Raw genomic sequence first — 21,650 nt, forward strand, 5'->3', positions numbered from 1 at the left:
GTCGGCTGGGGCCAGGGCCCTGCTGCTGCCCCCCGGGGTGTAATTCGCCCCTTTCCCAGCCCTTGGTGAACGTCCCGTTACCACAGCGCGGTTTTTCAGGACGGTCTGGTTGATGGGTCACAAGCAAGGGGGGAAAAAAAAAAAAAAAAAAAAAACCACACCAAAACCCAACCCTATATTTAAAAAAATGGGTAGCCTATGCCCCTTCCCATTTTAAATAAAATAAGTGATTTTAGCTTAACCTTTTATCAGGGAAGTTTGTTTTTTTTCTAGAAGGCACAACTGTGGAGGCTCTCATCCTAATATTACTCTGCTTAAAAACATCTGGGCGAGGTACCGAGTTGCCCACAGGGCATTAGATTACTGTACAGACATACCGTAGTCTTGTGTGATTGGAAAAAGAAAAAAAAAAGGGGTAGGAAGGAAAAAAAAAAACCACCCACCCCTTTCCTTCTGCCAAAAATAACTTCAATAAAAAGGTGATTTCCAAATATCACACGTTATATACTTACTTGGAGACTAACTTGCTTGGAAAGTAAAGTCCATCTTACTGAATTTAAGCAGGGTAGTGCAAAAGAGCTGTGATGCTGTAACATCGTATAAGGCAGAGTGAGATGTGCAAGTGATACCTAGGTAAATATACACAGATTTTCATGCTTTTCCATACATCTCTGAGCTCAGCCCAAGCTTTTTGAATCTCTGATAACTCTGAACTTCTCCAAAGTTTTGTTAAGTTTTCAAAGCTGCTTCCAGTTTCTCCATCTCATGGTGCTTAAGAATAGCCAGGTAAAAGAAATCATATAGAATATAGATAGGCAAAGGTACTCCATGACTTTGAAAATTTGATTTGGATCTGATGGATTTTTTTTTTTTTTATTTCTGTCTCAAATAACTGACTGATTTGAAGTCTGAGATCAAATGCATCTCCTGTCCCTTTCTACTCCCCTTCAAATCAGCTAAGGTAGACTTTATACCTGCTTAGAAAAGCTGTGACTCTTAACCACAAAACATCAGGCACTTGGGGGTGGAAGAGCAGTGTCACTGTTAATCCAGAGCTCATGAACTGCTTTCCAAATGCCCACGGATAAGTGACACTTGTATCCCAGTGGCAAAATAATTGTCCTGCACAAGTTATACAGCTTCCTGACTTCTCATGTCACCATCTATCCTTCCTCTGCTGCAAGGAGTCCATGCTTCATATGTAGCCTGGTGGCACTGCAAGAATAGGGACCAATACTGTTAGCTCAAAAAGGGGAAGGCTTCCCTTCTCTGTCTGGTTGGAATGAGGATTTTGGTTTGGGTTTGTGATTACATAATTCTAGACAGAGAAAGCTAGACAAAGAGAGAACAAGCCATTTTTAAAAAAAAAAAAAAAAAAAAAAAAAAAAAACCATTTTAAAAAAAAAAAAAAAAAAAAAGTAGCCTGACTGTTTTGGCCTCAAAAACCTTCTTGTCAGACTATTTTACTTGCCCTGGGAAAAGTGAAGTAGTTACACTGTTTAACTAGGACAAACATCCTTAGATCTATTTCTCATCCCTGGAGTAACATATAAAGAAAGTAACCGTTCATTCAGTCTGTTGTTTTCTTCCTTTTTGTATTTTATTTCTTTATGTGTTTTCTTTCTTTCATTTTTCTATAGGAATACAAAAGTCCTGTAGTTTTTATTTTATAGAGAAACTAAAGGAACAGAGCGTGCTTATGGCCTGCCTGGGGGACATACCATCACTTCAGAGGTGGCTTAGCTTCCAGGTGCAGAGTTGGGTCTATTTAACTACTCCTGGTGTTCTATTGGGACCTGTCATTCTTTACTTTCATTGTGACAGTCTATAAATGACTGAGATGCTTGTTACAGTTTAGAGTATTAACAATTGGACAGAACAGGAACTGACTCATGTGTGAGACCCTGAGTACATATCTTCATCACTCCTGCCTTCAATTTCAGGGTGACTAATTAATTTCTGGTCTAGAAATACTTTCTGCTACCCAGTCTGCCTTTTTTTTTTTTTCTCATAAAGGTTTTGAAAGCTTGTTCTCTCTTCTCTTTCACCTAGGTTTCTTTTATTGTCCATCCCACTCTTTAAACGTTCTTCCAACATAATACTCAAGTCCAATTACCTTGAAAGCCAGTGGGAAAATCCCTGTAGATTTCAGTAAGTTTGGAATTTTAGCTTATATATGTCTCTACACTTCTGTCTGCCTTTTGCACACTGGGTGCAACTGAGTGAAGATATGACTCTTTAGAGGAAAGATTTGACCCCAGGTTAGGTCCTGCTCCACCATCCATGTACTAATTAAATATTGGAGAACACAAAAATTACTCTGAGCCATAGGAAATGTTAAGCATAGCAAATACTTGTACATTGGTTGTGAGCATTTCTTAATCCTACTTGTCTAAAAGCTACTTTCAGAAACTAATTCCTGTAGGGTGCAGCTGTATTATGGCAATACCCCAGTTCTTCATGTGATGACAACAGCATCCTTTTGCACTAAATCTCCATGCACCACAGAACTGCATCCCATCAGGTTCTCACAGGATGCCATTCCAGTATTCTGTAATCTGGAAGGTAGGATCAACCCTTTCTGAAACCAAAGCCAGACTGTGATTCTAAGGATGAAGCAGTTAGAGCTAAAACGTGCTATGTAGGAACAGGAATACCAGTGGGTTACCATGATCAGAGAAGAACATGGATGGGAGAGGATGTATCTGGCCAGCAATTCCAATACTCTTATCTCAGGCAATAGAAGCATGACAGAAGCAAAAGGGATGAGGCATTATCATAACGAGGCTTTTGTAGCTTGTTGGCTGTTCACAAGCAAGACAAAAAAAGAAGGGGAAGGAAAAAAGGGGATTTATCTGTGTACTAAAAAATCCAAACAGTTAGAGAAAGGGGAGAGGAAAGTTACATTCCTTACCTCATTTAAGCCAAGGGGAATGACGTAGATGTAAAGTATGAGGTCTTGATTATCTATTTTTAGACAATTTGTTGGGCAAGGAAGAAACCTAAGTAAACAGGGTTTGAAATGCCTGCCATTTGTGCTAAGGCACAGTCCTGTAATATATAGACTTGATTACAATGCCTGCATGCCAAGACAAACAAAATAGTGTCACTAGGAAGAAATACTATATTCCCAACCAGAAATGCTTGTGAAAAGCTGCTTGTAACCCTGGCAATGAAAGGCTTTAAGTGTCGGGCCATGTCAAGGGAAAAGAACTGCCTGTACTTTACTAACCAAATCCTCTCTGTTTCATTTATTCCTCACACTCCTCTTTGTTTTCCTTCTTTTTGGTATCTCAGCAATCACAGAGTACCAGTCAAACTTGGTAGTAAATAGGAACTGTAAAACCTCGTAAAAGGTAATACTAGAGGAACAAATCAACAAAAGGAAAAACTGTCCAAGTTTGTGCCGTCTCTGTTACCGTCGTGAATTTGCAATGGAAGTTTCGTGATTTTTCTCTACTCTCACTTGTGTGTGTACGGAGAGAGGTAGCAGAAGCCTAGCAGGGTCAGGCCTAAATCAACAGCAGCACTAGTGAGATGTAGCAGTAGGACTATCTCCTTCCCAAAGCTTGGGAGGGACACCACTGTTTTCAGATTCCCACTGTGGCCTGTGTGTGTCCCGCCCTCCCCTCACATCCTCCCATAGACTTATGTACTGCTTATAAGCCTCCAATTTTGGGTCAAGCATGCGTTTGTATACTTAATAGAGGTAACTGCCTCAATAACCTCAGGGTATTTGAGAAACTCCCACAACCGAATTTGTTTGCCCTCCCAAAAACTTGATAGGATAGCAAGGTATTGTTAATTCTGTTTTACAGATGGAGGTGCTGAGGCTTAGGGTTACAGCCCTTGTTTCAGAGTAAGGAGAGCCATGACAAAGTATTACAGCTAACAGCATGCAGGTTTTTTGCATGATTTCTAAAATTCTGTGGTTTTATGCTAACTCATGCTGCTCATGAGTAATGTAGCTGTAAGTCTATTTCATCAAGAAACTGGTAGTCTAACCTGTCTCTGTCCAGTAGTTCCTAGTATATGATGGGGAAGCAGAACTGCCGTGTGAACAGTCTTCCTTTATATTTTTGATAGTTCCAATTCAGTTTGACCCTAGATAGTACAAGAGAAATCGAATACTAATCTGGGGCATTTGCTTGTGCTTTTTAAGATCCTGCTAGAGGTTGCAGTCACATGAAACTGCTGGTTTGCTTTGAGGTACCTTGACCCAACATCAGTCATTCCAAACAGTGCCATACTATCAAAAGACCTGATCAGAGGGGGTCCTACCGGATTAGAGAGCAGGAGAACAGTCTAATAGTAAGACTTAATGGAAATGTCTTCTGCAAAGGAAAAATTAAAGTCCATTTCAGGAGAGTTCTGCACCCTTCTAAGCTGATAACCACCATTTTGCAGAATACAGGTGAGCCTTTGGAAAAATCTCTTGAAGCGTTACTGTGAACTCATTACGTGTTGGGCCACACTTCGTAAGACCACATACAAACTCACCTTTGGAATCTTAACGCTCTCAAGCACAGCAACAATTAGGGTTAGAAAATATTATACTTACACTGATACCTTATCACTGAACATTGAACTCCTACATGGTGGTGGCTCAGTGAAGTTTATATGATTGAACTACCTGTGCGCCATTACAAATACCAGAGTCATTGCAGCAAGGCCAGATGTGTCTAGTGACCCAAGTAAAAGTTCGAATGAGGTAATTCTACCGAGTCGCACACACCTCCGTGCACCACTACTGGAATGGGTGTACCCAGTGCCTACTTTGGCCAACTTCAGAAATGGTAGGAGACAAGAAACCTATTTGTCTTCTTGCAAAGAGCTTGCACTCATGATAATCCTCAGCCAAGCATGAGGTCCTGCTCTTGGACAGAAGTGCAGGAGAAGAGGATGTTCCCTCAATACCTGGAAATAGCAACCAGCCTTGTGTCTCTGTGCATACAAAGAGTAGAAGACCATGACTGGAGCATAGGGCTTCCTCCTGGTCATACTGCTGTTATCGAAGATGTTAGGGGCATGGGAATGGCTTGCATACAATAGATGGGCTGAGGTCACTTAGGGGCCTAGGTAAAGTCACTTTTGGTTTGTTTATTTTCTTTGGACTCGCTTATCACAGACATTTAAGTACTTAAATCCCATTCATACCAACAGCAGTTAGGAACCTGCCTGTCTCCAAGAGTTTAATTTCATTTTTAAAGCCGCATAAGCACTTGAGAAGCATGCACAGGTGTCTGCCTTAGCTGTAGCAATGGTGGAGAACCCTTATCTTTTACTGTTCCCATTTCTGGCTGCTCTCGATGGAGACAAATAGCTGAACTTCTTGAGACACTAAAGTCCACACACCTCTGTGGGAGCTCACATTCAGTGACATAGAATTGAAAAGTGACTTGCACATTTACGAGATGATGCTTCATGTAATACGTGCTCTCTAAGCATCCATGAAAGCAAAGACATTTACCTGTTACAACAGTACTCTGACTGCTGGAAGATGCTTTATGCTAGGTCTGCAGTAGGATTCATCAGACAGTTGTCTGGGACTGTATTACAAAAGAATATTTATGGCATGTATTCAGCAATATTTGTTAAGTTGGGCTACTTCTGAGTAAAGCTGCAATTAGAGGTACTCCTTGCTGCCTGTAAATGGCTGCAACTCAGTATCAGTGAAGCTGAGTCACTTTACAGCAGCTAAGAGTAGAGCCCTTGAATATTGCTGCCTGTCTATCACAGGCTGCTCTTGGCAAGCGACCTTTTTCTTTTGCCTTTTGGTCTAGACATTACAGTAGTGGAAACTGTCTTATTTTTAAGGAGTTCATTTTTCCACAGCAGATTTGGACATGGGTTGTGTTTGACAAGAAGCAGGACAGCTAAAGCTATAGTTTGCAGTCCTAGAAACACAAGTGCATAGCATGGCAAAAATTGTGTATTTATTTTCTCTATAGGGATGAGGCCCATTCTCACCTTTCTATTTTTGTGTTTGTTTTAAAAACACTTCATTCACAGTCAGAGTGGATTAGCCTGCCCGGAAAAGGAAGAGTAATTATAATGGATTTACTCCACAAGAATGCAGTCAGCACATCAGAAGCCCTTTCTTAATCAGGCCTCATTCAGAGCAACGTTGAAATTTTTAGCAGGAGCAATACTGTGAATCATTTGGTGACAACAAATCTTAGAAAACACTTGCAAGACCCTAAGAGGAAATCTCAATTCTTCCAATGAACATCCTGCTTATTTGAGGGCAGGGGGTTCTTTTTCAAAGGAATTTTTTTGATCCAAAGGGTTAAATACAAAACAACTGTCAGTGTGCACTCTGTTTAACATACAGCTTGCCAGTAGGTAGGGTCATGAATTCCCTTGTCCTCTGGACTTTATATCCAGTTAAAACACTTAGGGTAATAAACCAATTTTTACTGTTATAGAAGGGCCTGGTTTGCAAGCAGATACCTTCTCTTTTTTTCCCTCTCCCTGCTTATACTGCTTTATCTTGTTCGAAGCCCGGAAACTGCACAAGCCAATCTTTTGCATGATCAAGAATACAGTCAAAGTTGTATTTCAATCCAAGTCTAAGCATAGTTACTATAACTGGTTAAAATGTACCCCCACACACTTGTTCTCCCTTATCCAGGGGTACGCTTCCCTAGAAAGTATTAGCTTGCCAAAATTGAACTGTTCTGGGAGACTCGTTGACTTTTGACCAGTGCCCTGTAGTATGGAGGAGACCCTGACCGAACCTGGCAACCTCATCTGCCAGCCGGGCCCTGCTCCCCTAGAAGTGCCCCCGATTCACAGGCAGCTTGGCTGCCTGTCCCCCCAACAGCCAGCTGAGGACTGGCAGGAGCCTGGAAACATAAGTTCCCAAGCTTGTTTTTCTTCAGTAAGCTGGACTCTCAGGGCATCCCAAGTTTCAGCTGCTGTATAGTATCCCAGATGGTGACATTAAAGTGACAGAGAAGGGTGGCTTTCTCTTCTATGGAGAATTTTTGGAGAGATTTGGGGGAAGAAGAGCATGTTCTGGTTTAAAAAAAAAAAAATCATACTTTCCAAAGCTAAAGACATAAAACAAATAAGTTGGTGGCCATACTGAGGTCCTATGTCTACACAGCTATGGTTTCTTGACAACTGAGTTGTGATTATTTCCCCAGAGCTGCACAGAGAAGAGTTAAGTTCAGGAGGAGGGATTTTTTTTTTAAGGAAACTTGGTCTGGGAAAAGACTGCTTGCAAATGCCAGAAAATTGAAAACTGAGAACTCAAAACACACGTTTTGGGATTCTTTTTTTTTTCCCCCCCCTTCTCCTCTGCTCCTTCAATTCTTAAGCATTCAACATCCGATCTCCTTTCATTAAGTTTTTAATTGCTTGCCTGGGGGAAAGAGGTTAGGTTTTCCATCTGCTTTTTGATTTTGATGTACTGCGGTTTAATCACAGTGAGATCATATTTACTCTAAGGCTATTGTTTGCATGCTTTATTTTTTCCCCTCCTCCCCCCTCCCGTTGATGTCATAGAAGGCACACAGCCTTCAGACAGATTTGAAAAGGCCTTTTAAAGTCATGGAACTAGATCACACCCTTCCTTGGGTGGGGGGAAAGGAAACTGGTTACAAGGATAAAACACATACAGAAAACTGCGAGTTAGGTGTGGTGGAATTTCCCAAAATATTAATAGGTCTTGAAGGTAAGTCAGGGAAATGTGGTTTGCATTCCCAGACAGAGCAAAGAAAATGGTATTTCAGCACTCATGTAAAACCCCAGAAACTCAAGGTGGCAGGGGAATAAAGTCAGGATATGTCATCAGTGGATCCCTGCTCTGCTTCACTGTGTTACTGTCGCTAACTGTACCTGCCTTCTACGATAGCTCCAAAACAGGGTGGGTGGTCTGACAACACAGGAGCAGCGTGAATTAATCTCCAGGGGTGTTCCCCAGGGCTAAGTGAAAGAGTATTACCTCAGATACGCCCTTTTTTAGCATAGCTGTGACCTGTTGCGTCTCACTGCACAGACTCCAAACAGAAGGTTGCTATGTGGTAAAAAGGAGTTGCCACCTCTGTAAAACTCCCCCTACATGCTCACTGAGCGCCTCAGAGGTTTTGTGCAGTTCAAGTGATCTTTGTGACACAATGCATCATCAATCTTCCACTGCATAAGCAACAGAAAGGGTAAATCAACTTATTTAACATCTGACCTAAAATTATATTTCTGTGGTTACCTTTGTAATGCCCAGGAAAGCAGAGCAGCACCCCCACACCTCACATCCCCTCTAACTAAAATGATATCAAACTGGCTGAGCCAAAACCCAAAACTCAATCAAGACACAAAAGAAAATTATCCAAACAAACAAAGCCTGGTTTATTGTCCTTCTAGCCAACATAGAGTTACCATTCTGCTGCTTTCAGTAGATAGAGCCAGAAAAACTTTTTCAACTCACTTGTCCACTGTGAGGTGTCAGGCACAGCAAGAAGCTGATGCACTCAGTGTAGAACAGCAGTGTATTTTATTCACACAGACCAAAGCTTCAGTTAAGATCACTTGCCTTTAACTTTCATTTTCACATTTTTCCTTTTTTCACTTCCCCCCCGCACACCTTTTCTACCCTCCTCATTCATTCTTTTGGATTTACGCATTTGGATTCCTTCCCAAGTTGCAGGTTCACCACTGTGCTCAGTTTTGCAAAGGATTTTGCCCACTGCCTACAAAAAACTGGATACAAAAATATCTCCTATTTGCTTAAAATGGAACAGCTATGCCGAAACCAAAAGCATTCTCAGACCAGAGAGCACTCAGTCTTTCACATGTTTACGTGACATTTGAATCCCAGTCTTGGGTGACCTGATGGACCACATCAGCATCTCAAGCAGGAGTGTGAAGTGCCTGGGCCCTAGTCAGTCTGCTCGCTGCCTGCCTTCCACTCCTGCTGAGTACAGTACAGTACCAGCAAAAACTGACGGTGAATATATCCAGAACACAACAGTCATAACACCTACTTTGGCTTACCCAAGCGTGAACCCGTAAGGAGGGAATATTCCCATTTTTCATCCTTACTTTCAGCATAACCGGTCACCCTACAAAAAAAACCTCATCCAGAGCAAACTCTGAAATTCAGGCCTCTCAGGCCAGACAGAGGGGCTGCGACAGCTTGATGGAACGCTGAAGCAAGACACTTGCCTTTCTCCCCTGCAGATCCAAGGTTTTCCACATCGCAACCTCCAGGCAGCTTAGAGTACTTCAGCATGACTGACAGCTTCTGTCCCAGAGATGCACAGGACTAGGCTTCAAGGATACTTAGGGTGGATGAAGACATGTCCTCCTCAAGTCTCTGATCAGGCTGCTAACCTCATAGCTCTTTCTGTCATTAGCTGTAAAATCAGCCTTCCAAATCTGTGTGTGGAAAACCGCCTTAATTTCTATCCAGCAGGACTTGTAATTATTTGGGCTAGCAAGACATTACCAGAAAAGCACCTGCACTAAAAACTTTTTTTGATGGAATAAAGCAAGAGAGTGCCTAAGAAGCGGAATTATGGGCTTTGCCTGTAAGTCAACTGAAGCATTACCATGGTGAGCGTTTGCAACCAGGCTCCCTCTGTTCTTGTTGGCTGTGAGCCAAGGAAGCTCTCGGTGGCCAGAGCCAGTGGGCAGACCCACAGTCTGAACTAGCTGCTAAGGGCCTTTTGGAGTCCTCTTGCCAAAGTTGTGGTAACTGCAACACCCTGGTAGCACTCTTTCATAGATGTCGTGTAGCACTTCCTCCCTCCCCTATGTAGCTGTCGACTTAAGATAAAGAGTAAGTACCTGCACACAGCTTGTTGCTGGCGATTAGCTGTTACAGGTCTGCACATGTGTGGGGGCTGCTCTGGCCAAGCAGCTATTTTGCAGCCCGTTCCCCATGTCAGTGCCCAGAGGGACATGTCTAAGAACATGCCAGTGCAGCTTTGTATGTACGAGATACTGCCTTCACTGTTTGCCTTGCCACCTTCCAGGTTTGAGGAGACCAGTGACAGACGTTTTTAAAGGCCAAATGTCTTATTCAGTGACCTCTGTCAACTTGTATTAAGTAGCCTTTATGAAAAGTTGCTTATTATAGATAGACCTGTTACCTACTATGCCCTCAATAGTTTCTTCCCTTGCAAACTCAGCACAAGGAATTATTTCAGGGGCAGTGACAGCAAGAAACAGAAAAGGAGATAGGAGCTAAAATGCACTAATGTTAAACTGTCCAATGACTCTTGGACTGAAGCCCTTCTGTCAGAAGTCACAACAGAGCCTGAACTTCCCTCTCTTCTACCAGTAGTGCTTGTAGTCTAACTATTTCTCTCAAAATACAACGCAACTCTTTACTGGATTTTCAGATTGGTTCTTCAGTCTCACAGGCAAATCGTGCATATTAGGCCTGTTACAACCACAAGGGTATGTAAATGCTTCAGCTTACTTTGGAATGGCAGCGATTCATTTTAAAGAAACCTAAAGCAGAAACAAGGGCTAAAGAAAACCAAAAGGAGAAAGGGCAATCTCTATTAAAAGTATTATGTGATGGATAATTAAAAGAAATCCAGCCAGAGTGAAGCTACTGGTTTGTGCATAGTCACTCCTTTGGGGTTACTCCCCCCACCTTTCCTTCCTTTGTTCCTCTCTTCCTTCCTTCCCTCCTTCTCCTAACCTAGCTAAACATAGAAGAGAAGCCGTTTTGCATTTTAAGAAACAGTTTGTCCAATAATAGAAAAATAAAGGTCCCACCCTTTTTCAGTTTAAGGGCAGAGGCGATTTCCCTGGTTCTATTTTCACATAAACTCTACACATAGGAAGTAGTATTTCAAAAACAAGACAAAGGAGACCAAACCAACACACCCCACCAGCAAAGCACAGAGCAGGGATCAGTATCCACAAGCCTGCGTGCTCTGGAACATCCTCATATTGCACCTCTGAGGGAAGCAGCTGAAATTCTTTGAGCTTACGGTTGGTTGAACCTTTTCCTCGAGTGTTCATTCATTGCAGAGCTGGCTGAGGAGTCAAGTCAGCAGCCATGCACTAGGAGCTTGGCACTGCGGCACTCAGCCCTTAAAGAGTCCGTTGTATTTAATCTCATAGCATGTCATTCATTATTCCTGTGTTTGCTTCCACGGCTGCGGGCACCTCACATGCTCTTGTTACCCACGTCACTGGATGTGTTTACTCTAACAGAAGGAGTAGATGTTTCCACCGCTCTCTTTTAACTCTTGCCTCTTACTTCTTCTGCCACTCAGCCTCATCAGCAAACAGTCTTTTCATCCTCCAAGCCACAAATTACAGAATTCTAGCAGTTCCCTTTGCTGCAGGGGAAGCCAGCCAAAACAGACCATACTTTTCAAAGTATTCTCATACATCTTTATTTAGCTGCAGGCATGTTAACCATCAGTTGCAGTCAGTTAGGAGAGAGGAGACATCTTTGACTGTTCTATAATAGACCTCATTTATGGATCCGAATCTGGCCTGCAATCCCTTCAGCATCCAAGAAGAAAAATAGTTTACAGAACCTTATTTTTTTTTTGCTTCAGGTTCTCCAAGTAGAACAGCTGACAGTAAAACCTGACTGTGAGCAAAAAAGATGCTAAGACATGCATCCTGAACACAAAAGAGAAAAAAAAAAAATCTAAGGTGTGCAGAGATGAATTATGCCTTTGTGGGGTTATCTAGTGGACTTGCAGCTGGCACTAAAGGAAAATACAGAGAGAAGTTTCAAGTCCCAGGTTCACTTTACCTAGAGAGAGCTTGAGAGCTTTACTTTTGTCTCAACCAATGTAGAAAGTTGGGACCACAGGCACTGTAAGTTGCATTTAATCTGGAGAGTATCATTTCGGTTTTAGTTCTTTTAGACAGAGTTTCTGACACAAGGCATCAAAGTCTACTGAGCCTTTTCCTGCAGCACGTTCCAGCTGAAATCCCCAGGCAGCAGTCATTAGGGTCAGGCTCCCTTTCGCTTTGACCTGCTGATGACTGGGGTAGCACTTTATGTAACAGAAGACTGAAAAACTTCCTTTTTTTCCAAATGATTTTGATGCTTTCTATTACACTGGAGAGTCCAAGGTTCAGAGGAATTTAAGCTTCCTGAGAACAATTTTTTTGTTGTTGTTTTGCCTGTACAGAGTATTAATAAAGTGGGGGCCTGACCCTGGCTTTGACTTCTAAACATCTCAGTATTACCAGCAAGGCTTGAGGATACAAAAGCTGAACTGAATTTCTCCAGTCAAATGATCAGTTGTAGAGAAGCGCTCATTAATGGAAGTATGGCTGCTGTAACACAGAGGGCTCAGGAGAATGGAGCTGTATATAGACCACAGGCACTTCGAGATTTTGAGAACACCACAGCACCTATCATGCAGCTAATTTAACTGGCCCAAAGGAAGGCAACAGAGACTTCCATCCATACCTTATTAAAAGAAGGTGGTAGCTGCCAGTATGCTTATTTTATGAAGCACAGCTGATTTCTGTGGAAAACCAAAATTTTTTCCTTATCTAGGATCAGATCATTTCTCCCCTGCCATTACAGAACTTGAATTTGTAGTTCTGAATCTGTTGCCCTCCTTTTTTTCCCCTCTTCATATTGGAAATATAAAGGGACTTGTGTGCAACTTGCTAGTTGCCAAAACAAGCTCCAAGGCAAGTTTCTCATCAGCCCTTTCTCTTTTTGCCAATTTGTTTAGGAAATGGATGAGGTCTTTTTTTACCTTTTTACCACTTAGTCATACAAAAAGGTCACTGCTGTGCCTTCTTGTATTAGTTGTCAGTGCTTCTTTGGTGCCTGTTTCACAGGCAGGTGAGTGACAAATCCATGCCTCCAAGAGCAAGTCCAATTAATTCCAGATAACCCTCCCCAGTTGATGAGACCAATGAGAGGGAATGTTGCAAGATGTGAGCTATGATGCCCCCACAGTATCCAAAAGTTATTCGAATTTGTCAAATCCATCCAGATAAAGCCTGCAAGTGTTGAGGAGTGTCTTTGATGAGGACTTCTTGTGTGGAAAAGTAGAGACTACCGTTTTGATAGCCCACAACAGATTAAAAGGTACCTCTGTGGTTTTCAAAAGCTTTCCTGATGACCTTCCATGGTGACAATTTCATTTTTCTCAAGACTGACTCAGCTGACTAATGAAAGCAATGGTGACACTGTTCGTGAAGCTCGTATTAAGAAATCCTGTAAAGGAAGAATGAAATCAGGGAAATACTTAAGACGCAGAAGATTTGCTTAGCAGGAACAGTGTCTGTGTTGCTGGCAACAAGCTTAGTGTTTCTGGTCCCAGTGCTTATTTGGAGGAATATTTGCCTGCTTCACTGCTCCATCAGTGACTGATGCCAGTGGCATGGCTCTGGGCTATTTATAAGGCCTTGGGGAAATTGCTGTGAAACAAGTGGCAACCAATTAGTATAATTCACATGCTGGTGCCTGAGTTAACACTGACAACAAGAATCTGAAGCTGCTTGCAGCAATGAAGTTCTTGAAGCACATCCAGAAAGTATTAACATGCTGCACGCCAGGTGGTGAGAAGGTCACTGGGACAGAGATAATGAGCAACTGGAAAAATATTCACATGGGAACTTTTATCTGCTTTAATTCTACCACCATTCCAGCTTTGTTCTGAGAATTGCTTTGCTGTGGAAGCTAATCAGGCTTTTCAAATACCTTTAATCACCAAAGTATAGAAGAATAAGCATTTATCACTGATTTAGCCTGCTTGTTTTTTGTGTACCCCACATAGTCTTCGTTCTCCTTTAGACAACACTCTCTGCAAAGTCTCCTTTAAATAGTCGGTTGCACAGGCTGAGCTGAGCAGATTTCACCTGTGAAAGACGCACCAGAAAGAAATGTAGAAAGGTAAGAGGTTAACTTGGAATGTCCTGACTAGGCAGGATGGTTTTTTTCTGAGCTCATTGGGCTCAGCTGAGTAGCCAGGTCAACACAGCAAGAGCATAGATGTAGTGTTCAAGAAGAGACCACTGGTTTTGACTGTGCTAAAGAATAGTTTTACAGTTCTGCCAAGGCACGTGTTGTGGTTTAACCTGGCAGGCAGCTGAACACCACACAGCCACTCGCTCACCCTCCCCCCCAGCATGGGATGGGGGAGGGAAGTAAAACCCGTGGGCTGAGATAAAAACAGTTTAATAAAACAGCAGAGGAAAACAATAATAATGGTAAGAGAATATACCAAACAAGTGATGCACAACGCAACTGATCATCACCTACTGACCAATATACAGCCCATCCCCAAGCAGCGATCTCTGCCCCCTGCCCAACTCCCCCCAGTTTATATACTGAACATGATGTCCTATGGTATGGAATATCCCTTGGCCAGTTTGGGCAGCTGTCCTGGCTGTGCCCCCACCCAGCTTCTTGTGCACCTGGCAGAGCATGGGAAGCTGAAGAGTCCTTGACCGGTCCTAAGTACTGCTTGGCAACAACTAAACCATCAGAGAGTTATCAACATTCTTCTCATCCTACACCCAAAACACAGCCCTATGCCAGCTGCTGGGAAGAAAATTAACTCTATCCCAGCCAAAACCAGGACAGCATGGACAAAATTGCTCCCTGCTTTATCTCTATTCACATTTCTTAGTGTTGTTGACTGATGAGCTGAGTGGACTTACATCAGAGAGAATGGTGGGCCCCAGTGCTGCTGTTTACACTGGAGTTCAAAATGGTAGTCCTGCTTTTCCAAGCCAAAGCTTAAGTTATACTGACCTCACTAATGATGCTGATGAAAGGCAAAACCAGTGTTTCTCGTACATTTGAAAGCTGATCCCCCATTCAGAGAAGAGAAAACTGATCTCCTGCACCCTGTTTCAACACCATGTCTTGGGAAAAGCATGTTCATCTACCTTTTATGTGACAGCTGAGCTTCCGCTTTCTCCATCCACCAGTCAGCTTTTCGTACAACCTCCTGGCTATATGCTACACTTAAGAAAAATTGAACTGAGCAAGGTCAAATGGAAGTCTGCTGTCTTGATGAAGCACAAAGATGATGGGAAAACATCAGTGTGCGTCAATGGGAAAAGATATAACAAGTGGGGGATGAAAAAACCAAGTTTTTATGTGTCCAAGGAGGAGGATAAATATGACAGATGAAACCACTAATCTGTACTTCACACTGTCCCTTTAACAGAGGGAAGATGAAGCTTCAAGGCAGCTGCATATCCTATCTTATGGTGGATTAGCACCATTTAAGTTTGTGTACAGCATCCAAATACTTCAGCTGGAATGCTCCAGATCCAGGGCTCCCTATATTTTTTCAAGTGCTTACGATTACTTTACAACCACTTCTGCTGACTGCCTTCACCAAAAAGCAGGCAGGCATGGAGCAGTTGTTGCCAATGCATTTGGAAACATCGTCAGAGCCAAGAAATTAAGCATTCATGGCCTTTGTGAGAGGTTCAAGAATATCAGTACAGCCAGCCTGTCTACTTTCCATTGAATACCTAAGCTTGGCCAATTATTCAGCACTGGATGTGCCATACAGGCCTGCAAAGAAAGAGGGGAGGGAGCTGATTCAATCTGGGAGAGATGGCACTTAGTAACCTATCTGTACCTCACAGACCTCAATCTTACATTGGCTCAGAGTTGGCTTCAAACTTCTTAGCAGATATACTGCTGGTAGCATAGCCACAACAAAACAGAGGTCAGGGCAAGCTGCAAACCCTGCCTGAAACACTAGGCGAACACTTGCGAGTAGACCTGTGTGATGTTCCCTGTATTAATGTTACTGCTCCACTTGACATGACCAAGCAAAATACATGTAAGAATGCTTAACCTATGTTGACACAGGTCATAGAGACACCTTGGCTTGCCCTTAGCCTCCTCCCAAGTTACATACACACCCATTCTAAGGTAACGTTTGATACCTAAATTCTTATGCTCTTTGACATAAGGACAGGCCCACATAGATTGGTACAGCTTTCCCAATGGCAAAGGCATGACTCCAGCTGGGGTCACCGGTCACATTTTTTACTTATTTTTCTCTTCAAGGTCATTCTACAGAGAGTGGGACTCTGAGGAACCTTGTCCTTTGAGGTCGGGGTGGGGTTTTTTTGGTGGTGGTGGTTTTGAGGCAGTGGGGGCAAAGGAAGCGTTTTACCTATTAAGCTAGTGCTATGCTGCATCACCAAGGAAGATTTACAGAACAAATGAGAAGGCACAGAGCTATATACCAACATGAGTATTGTAGTTCAAAAACTGTGATGTTTTGTCAATTTGTGTTTCAGGCTGGTTTTCTCACCAGGTGGTCTACAGGTCCCTGACTTTAAGGAGCCTGCAGGTGGCAGCTAAGAAAAGCCAGCCTGCTGTCTTTACACTAATGGGACCTGTACCTTTAGTGGGAAGTCTCTTGGGATCCTGCAAATGTAAAAATATTTGGAAACAACTGCTCTGCATTATGTCCCCGAGAGTCTTGTTCAAGTTCTACTTTAAATATCAGCTAGTTAGCTATAGCAGTACACAGAGCACATTAATAGGGAAATCAATGTCAAGAGATGAAGGTGCAAGCCCCCCAACACAGAAAGAGCACCTTAATGCCAAGAGCAGAACTCTCCTGACTTCTGTCCACGTGAATAGACCCTATAAAGAGCTTCTGCCTGACCTAGTATTACTGGAAGAGTTCTCACTAGCAGTGTTGCTAATGTGTAAGTCTCTAATTTCTCCAAAATGGGACAGAGGAATCCTCTGCTGCATTATTTTGTGTTATTTTGATTTCCTGCACAGTTTTTCCAAATTCAGTTCTTATTTCTCTCCACCTAGAATGTGCTTGAAGTTTTAGAAAAATTCTAGCTTGTTTGTTCATTGTTTTTCTTGCCCTCCTCTCTCCACAGAATCTTATGGCAAGAGCCCTGTATGATAATGTCCCCGAATGTGCAGAAGAGTTGGCCTTCCGCAAAGGAGACATTTTGACAGTGATAGAACAGAACACCGAAGGTCTTGAAGGATGGTGGCTCTGCTCCTTACACGGCCGGCAAGGCATTGTTCCAGGCAACCGTGTGAAACTCCTGATAGGCCCGGTGGTACAGGACAGTCCTTCTGGCCAGGATATGGCCAATTCAGGATTGATGCATCAATCCTTCAACCAGCAAAAGATCTACCAGGTGCCAAGCTCACATGCCTCAGCACGGGACCCTGTCTACCAAGTGCCACCTTCCCATCTGAATCAGGGAATTTACCAAATACCCACTGGTCATGGTCTAGTGGGACAAGACATTTACCAGGTGCCACCTTCCATGCAGAGATGTATCGACAGTCCAGCTTTGACTAACAAGGTGCGTGCGTTTGCTTTCATGTCATAGCTCCAAAGCAGGTCACTTGTGCTGACCAGCAGTGAAGTGGTTAATGTCTAGTGATAGCCTGTGGACTATATCTATATATCCTTCCTATATCTTAACTATATAAAGTTGCATCAGTAACCTTACTGCTGTGGGAGGAAGAGAAAGGCCCAGTTCTTAATGGCTTGCTTAATTTGCAACTGAGATACACAGTAGAACATTTTGGAGCTGTGCTACCGCAGCTGCTAAAGGTGAGGGGAAGTATGTGATCCTGTGTCCTCACAGGCTCCCAAGGGAGGCTGAAGTACATCTGGCCTATGGCATTCTTGCATTATATGCTCAAGAGAGCTGCTGTGATAAGATTAACTCTCCCACAAATTAATGAACAGTTACATCATCTGCCCAAGTAATTTTTGTTTAATTTAAAATGATGTACTGCCTTGCTGCAGAAGTCTCAATGGGTCTAAACGACAAAGAGAAAGCAGTGATTGATGAGACAAGGGCCGTGCTTGGAAGAGTGAGGGAACAAGATGATGACGTTTTAATACCAAACCAAAAGTTTATGAGAGTGCACTTGATCTTTATCTACAGCTAAATTTCTTGATTGAAAGTGGGAGCTCTAACAGCTCCATGTTGCAGCCATCGTTGCAGCAGCTGAAAGCTCCCAAAGATCCAGGGAGAGGTGTTGCATTATGTGGGTCCCCCCTTATTCCTGCCGTCCCTCTAGGCTCTCCCCATCTCCTGTCACTCCCTCATTTGACCTTCACAGGGAACCTGCCAGGTGCCCTGGTAGCACACAGCGTGTTGGTGGCTAAAAAGGGTTAGGAAAGGTACCTGAGGGAGGAAGGAGATTCTCCTGGCCTTCCAGACCTCTTATTGCGGAGCCTAAAAAGTTCCTACAGTCCCTCTATTCCCAGCTCAACATTTCCAGCTATTACCATCCTCGTTACCTTTAGAACTTAAAGCATAGTATTTATATCCAAGTTACGTGAGCAGATGAGGTCTCTGTCAGGAAGATCCTGACTGGTTTATACTTTCACCTCCTGATTTAGATTGGCAAGACAGTCTGTTTTGGGATTTTCCCCCGCCTCAGTCTTTTTCATATCATGCCTTTGGAAGACATCTTCTAATGCTTTTATTTCCTTGTTATCATTTAATTTTCTTTGATAAGAATGGATGTTTTTTCCTTCTGAGCAAGAGAAAAAGATCTGTGAAATCATTCCAAGTCAAGTTATAAAGAGGTTCATTTGCTCAGCTTTTCCACAGTTATGCTTTGTAGGGCATGCAGGAAGATAAAATGAGAAAAACTGCACTTGCTGCAGAGGTAGAGATAGGATCTTTGTTGGAGTAATTATGTGGGTTTTCTTGTGAAATCCCACATCTTTTCTTTCCTTTTCTCCTTTCCATATGGACTAGATCTAGTGAAATCTTTTTCAGGGGCAGTACAGTTTACCTATCCACAGTAGCATTTAGATACCTTCCAAGGTAGTTAGTGAACACCTGGTAAACAGCCTATTGACGTGACAGCACAGAAGCAGAAGAGATCACATTTTAGTGTATGTCTGCATGAAACATTACACCACGATGCAGAGATGCCTCATCTGGCTGGTTTGGGCCACAGGAGAAGCACCACACTGCAGAGCTGCACTGAAGTCAGTTGGGAAGCCTTAGATGTTAGCTCAGAGTAAGTGCTATGTAGTTTAATTTTAGGATCTGACCTGCCTAGATGGCCACTAGCATAGTTTACTTAGCGTAATGCAAGTGTTGTGTACTCTGCACAATCTAAGCCTGAAAGGAAAAAAATTCTCCAACTGCATGCAAAGTTTCTTCTTCCTCCCCCCACCCTCTCCAGCTCTGCTAAAATTAATAGGACATTCTGCATAAAGCTGTTTGCTGCACGCACTGTTAAAACCCTAGATACACTGAGAAAATTAAAGATTTCAGTTAAGGGCAAGCTTCTTGATGAGATGCAGAAATCAGAGGCACTACAGCACCTGTTTTCTCTAAGTTTCTGCCCAGAAATTTTTCAGCAAGGCTGAATATGCATTTTTCTGAATTCAAGCCACCTTCTTTAGAAAATGAAGACCATTAATTTGGCTGATCTGTAGCTTATTTCATTTAATTTCTTGCAACCTATGAAAGGTCAGCTGTGCTGCATAAAAACAAATGGCTATGCGGCCAACTGTAGAATAAACTAAACATGCACATTTATGAAACATTTTAACCTCAGCAAGGTAGCTACCAACCTGCTTAGCACTAACCAGTTCTTGTTACTTAGTATAGTATTGCTTTAATCCTGACTTCAAATTTATTTAGCCTAAGGGCCCCAACCTTCAGTATTCATCGTGTATTAGTGGCAAGTTTGCTTGATGCAAACCTCACGGCAGTGTCCTGCTTTGATCAGAGGCAGGTATGTCTCTAGTCCCTTGGAATTGCTCGGTTCTACACTAAAAAGAGCCCATTGGGGTTGAAAATGTGATTGACAAGAGAGAACTGTAGGGTTATTAGTAATGGAAGAGTGAGGTAAAATCATCCTAACCTTGCAAAAACCTGATCTTTACTGCTACAGCTGCAACTATCTGCTACTGCCTTTGTGAAAGAAAAGCCTCATTAAGGGGAGGACTTCAGCACTCATCTCCTTTGTCTGAGAAACAGTCTGTCCTCCAAACCCTCCTCCTCTAGGGATGAATAGAAACAATCCTTAGTGTTAAGGAAAGCTGGGAATCTTGCAGATTTGATTTCGGGAATCTTTGCTTTGACTTCCAAAATGATGAATCTCTCTTCTCAGACTTGTGACACCTGCCCCCATGGCTTAAGTGAGCCACTCTGCCGCCTTCTATCAGCGGAAACAGCTGGTTAGCAAGCTGTGCATTTTGGCAGTTTTAAGGACGTTGAAGGGCTTTGCTGTGCAGTTGTGCTGTATGTAAGCCTTCTCCCTTTCCATAGCAGTAGCTAGAGAAGACCATGTCCTCTAGAGACCATTCTAAGCAGGGCCAGCAGCAGTTTCTATCCTATCCATTTCTGCACACGTTTGCCTGTTTTCTTTGTGCAAATGTGTGGTTTGGCTGCCATGCAACTTTTACAGGCAAAGCTTAGGAACTGCTGTCAGGCAGGAATTGTCTACCCTCAAGCAACAGTAAATCAACAGCAGGTATGTTATAAAGCTGTGCTGAGGTAACACATCTTGTTAGCCAGAAAGGCAAAGCAAGTCAAAAAGGAGTCCTGAGGCAGGTGATTATAATGATTAATTTATTCTGGCCAAGCTAGTTGACAACAGAGCTGTATCAGCTCCTTCTATCAAATAAAAATACCACCTTCCAAAACTCACCCTACAAATGACAGAGATAATGAGGCATGGTTTAAAATTAGCCTTAGTTAAGCCCCAAGCTCTTATAGCTGTGCTGCAAGTTTAGTCACAAAATGGTTACACCCCTAAGTGTGAAGACTGTCTGAGGAGCATAAAGATACAAAAGCTGTATCTAAGAATTTATTCCTTCTCTCTGTGCTCTGCCTTCAAACATACTCTCTTTTGCTGCAACCAGCAAAAGAGAGGAACCTTCAGACAAATCTGACATTCAGGAAACCTAGGTTTTATCCTTGCCACAGACTTCTGCATAGCCTTGGGTGGTGTTTTTGCACCTCAGCAATCTCATCTGTAAAATATGTGGGGTAATTGGAGGGAACTTACTCTGCACAGACTGCATTGAGAAAATCCTTCAGGAAAGGTGCCTTAAGAGCACAAATTCTCTTTTGCATCTGTAATTAATCATCAGTTCACACATGAGCTTTAAACTAGAGAAAGCTACATGTAAAAAAAAAGCCACCACCATAATTTAAACACTCTCTCCCTGGTTCAGTGTTTCCCCTAGCTGATCTGTTGTGCTGTCCCTGCCATCCTGAAAACAGAACTGGCCAAAAAATTTAAGGGAAACATTTTCTTGTTTGAAAACAGTTTTGACAAATTCTGAAAGCTTTCTGTAGGAACCACTAGCTTTCAGGAGAACTTCTGATCAAGGGAAATCACCGCAGAACAGAATATGAGGCTGATGCACCACAGCTGTTTGACCAGGGAAGAGGCTGCACTGCAGGGGTTACCAGCCCTAACTACAGCTCCCACAAGGTGCAGAGTAACTCAGGCAAATAGAGATTAATGACAACTTGGAACACATCAGCTTTTTTGTTTGTTGGTCTGTTTGAACTAGAATTTTACAGTTCAGGAAACACTCAGATTTATCCACTTTTTAAAAGTAGATAAAGCAGAATAGGGAAGGAACTCATTCACATGCAAACATCCCTGGCCTACTTCCAAGTATAAACATGCCCTTCACAGATCAAGGGTTTCACACCCCGCCATCCTGTGTTCTCCAGCTTTTTCA

At 42.7% G+C, this 21,650-nt stretch overlaps 1 protein-coding gene across 1 annotated transcript in view; it reads left to right on the plus strand.

Moving 5' to 3' along the window:
* NEDD9 (neural precursor cell expressed, developmentally down-regulated 9) overlaps positions 1–21,650 on the plus strand; it is a 78,520-nt gene that overhangs the window by 38,793 nt on the left and 18,077 nt on the right. Inside the window, exon 2 of the mRNA XM_009637967.2 lies at positions 16,831–17,271. Coding sequence (XP_009636262.2) covers positions 16,831–17,271 — 441 coding nt within the window. The remainder of the gene's footprint in view (positions 1–16,830; positions 17,272–21,650) is intronic.

This window comes from Egretta garzetta, unplaced genomic scaffold, assembly GCF_000687185.1.
Source record: "Egretta garzetta isolate BGI_Z169 unplaced genomic scaffold, ASM68718v1 scaffold14, whole genome shotgun sequence".
In the NCBI taxonomy this organism is placed as follows: Eukaryota; Metazoa; Chordata; class Aves; order Pelecaniformes; family Ardeidae; genus Egretta; species Egretta garzetta.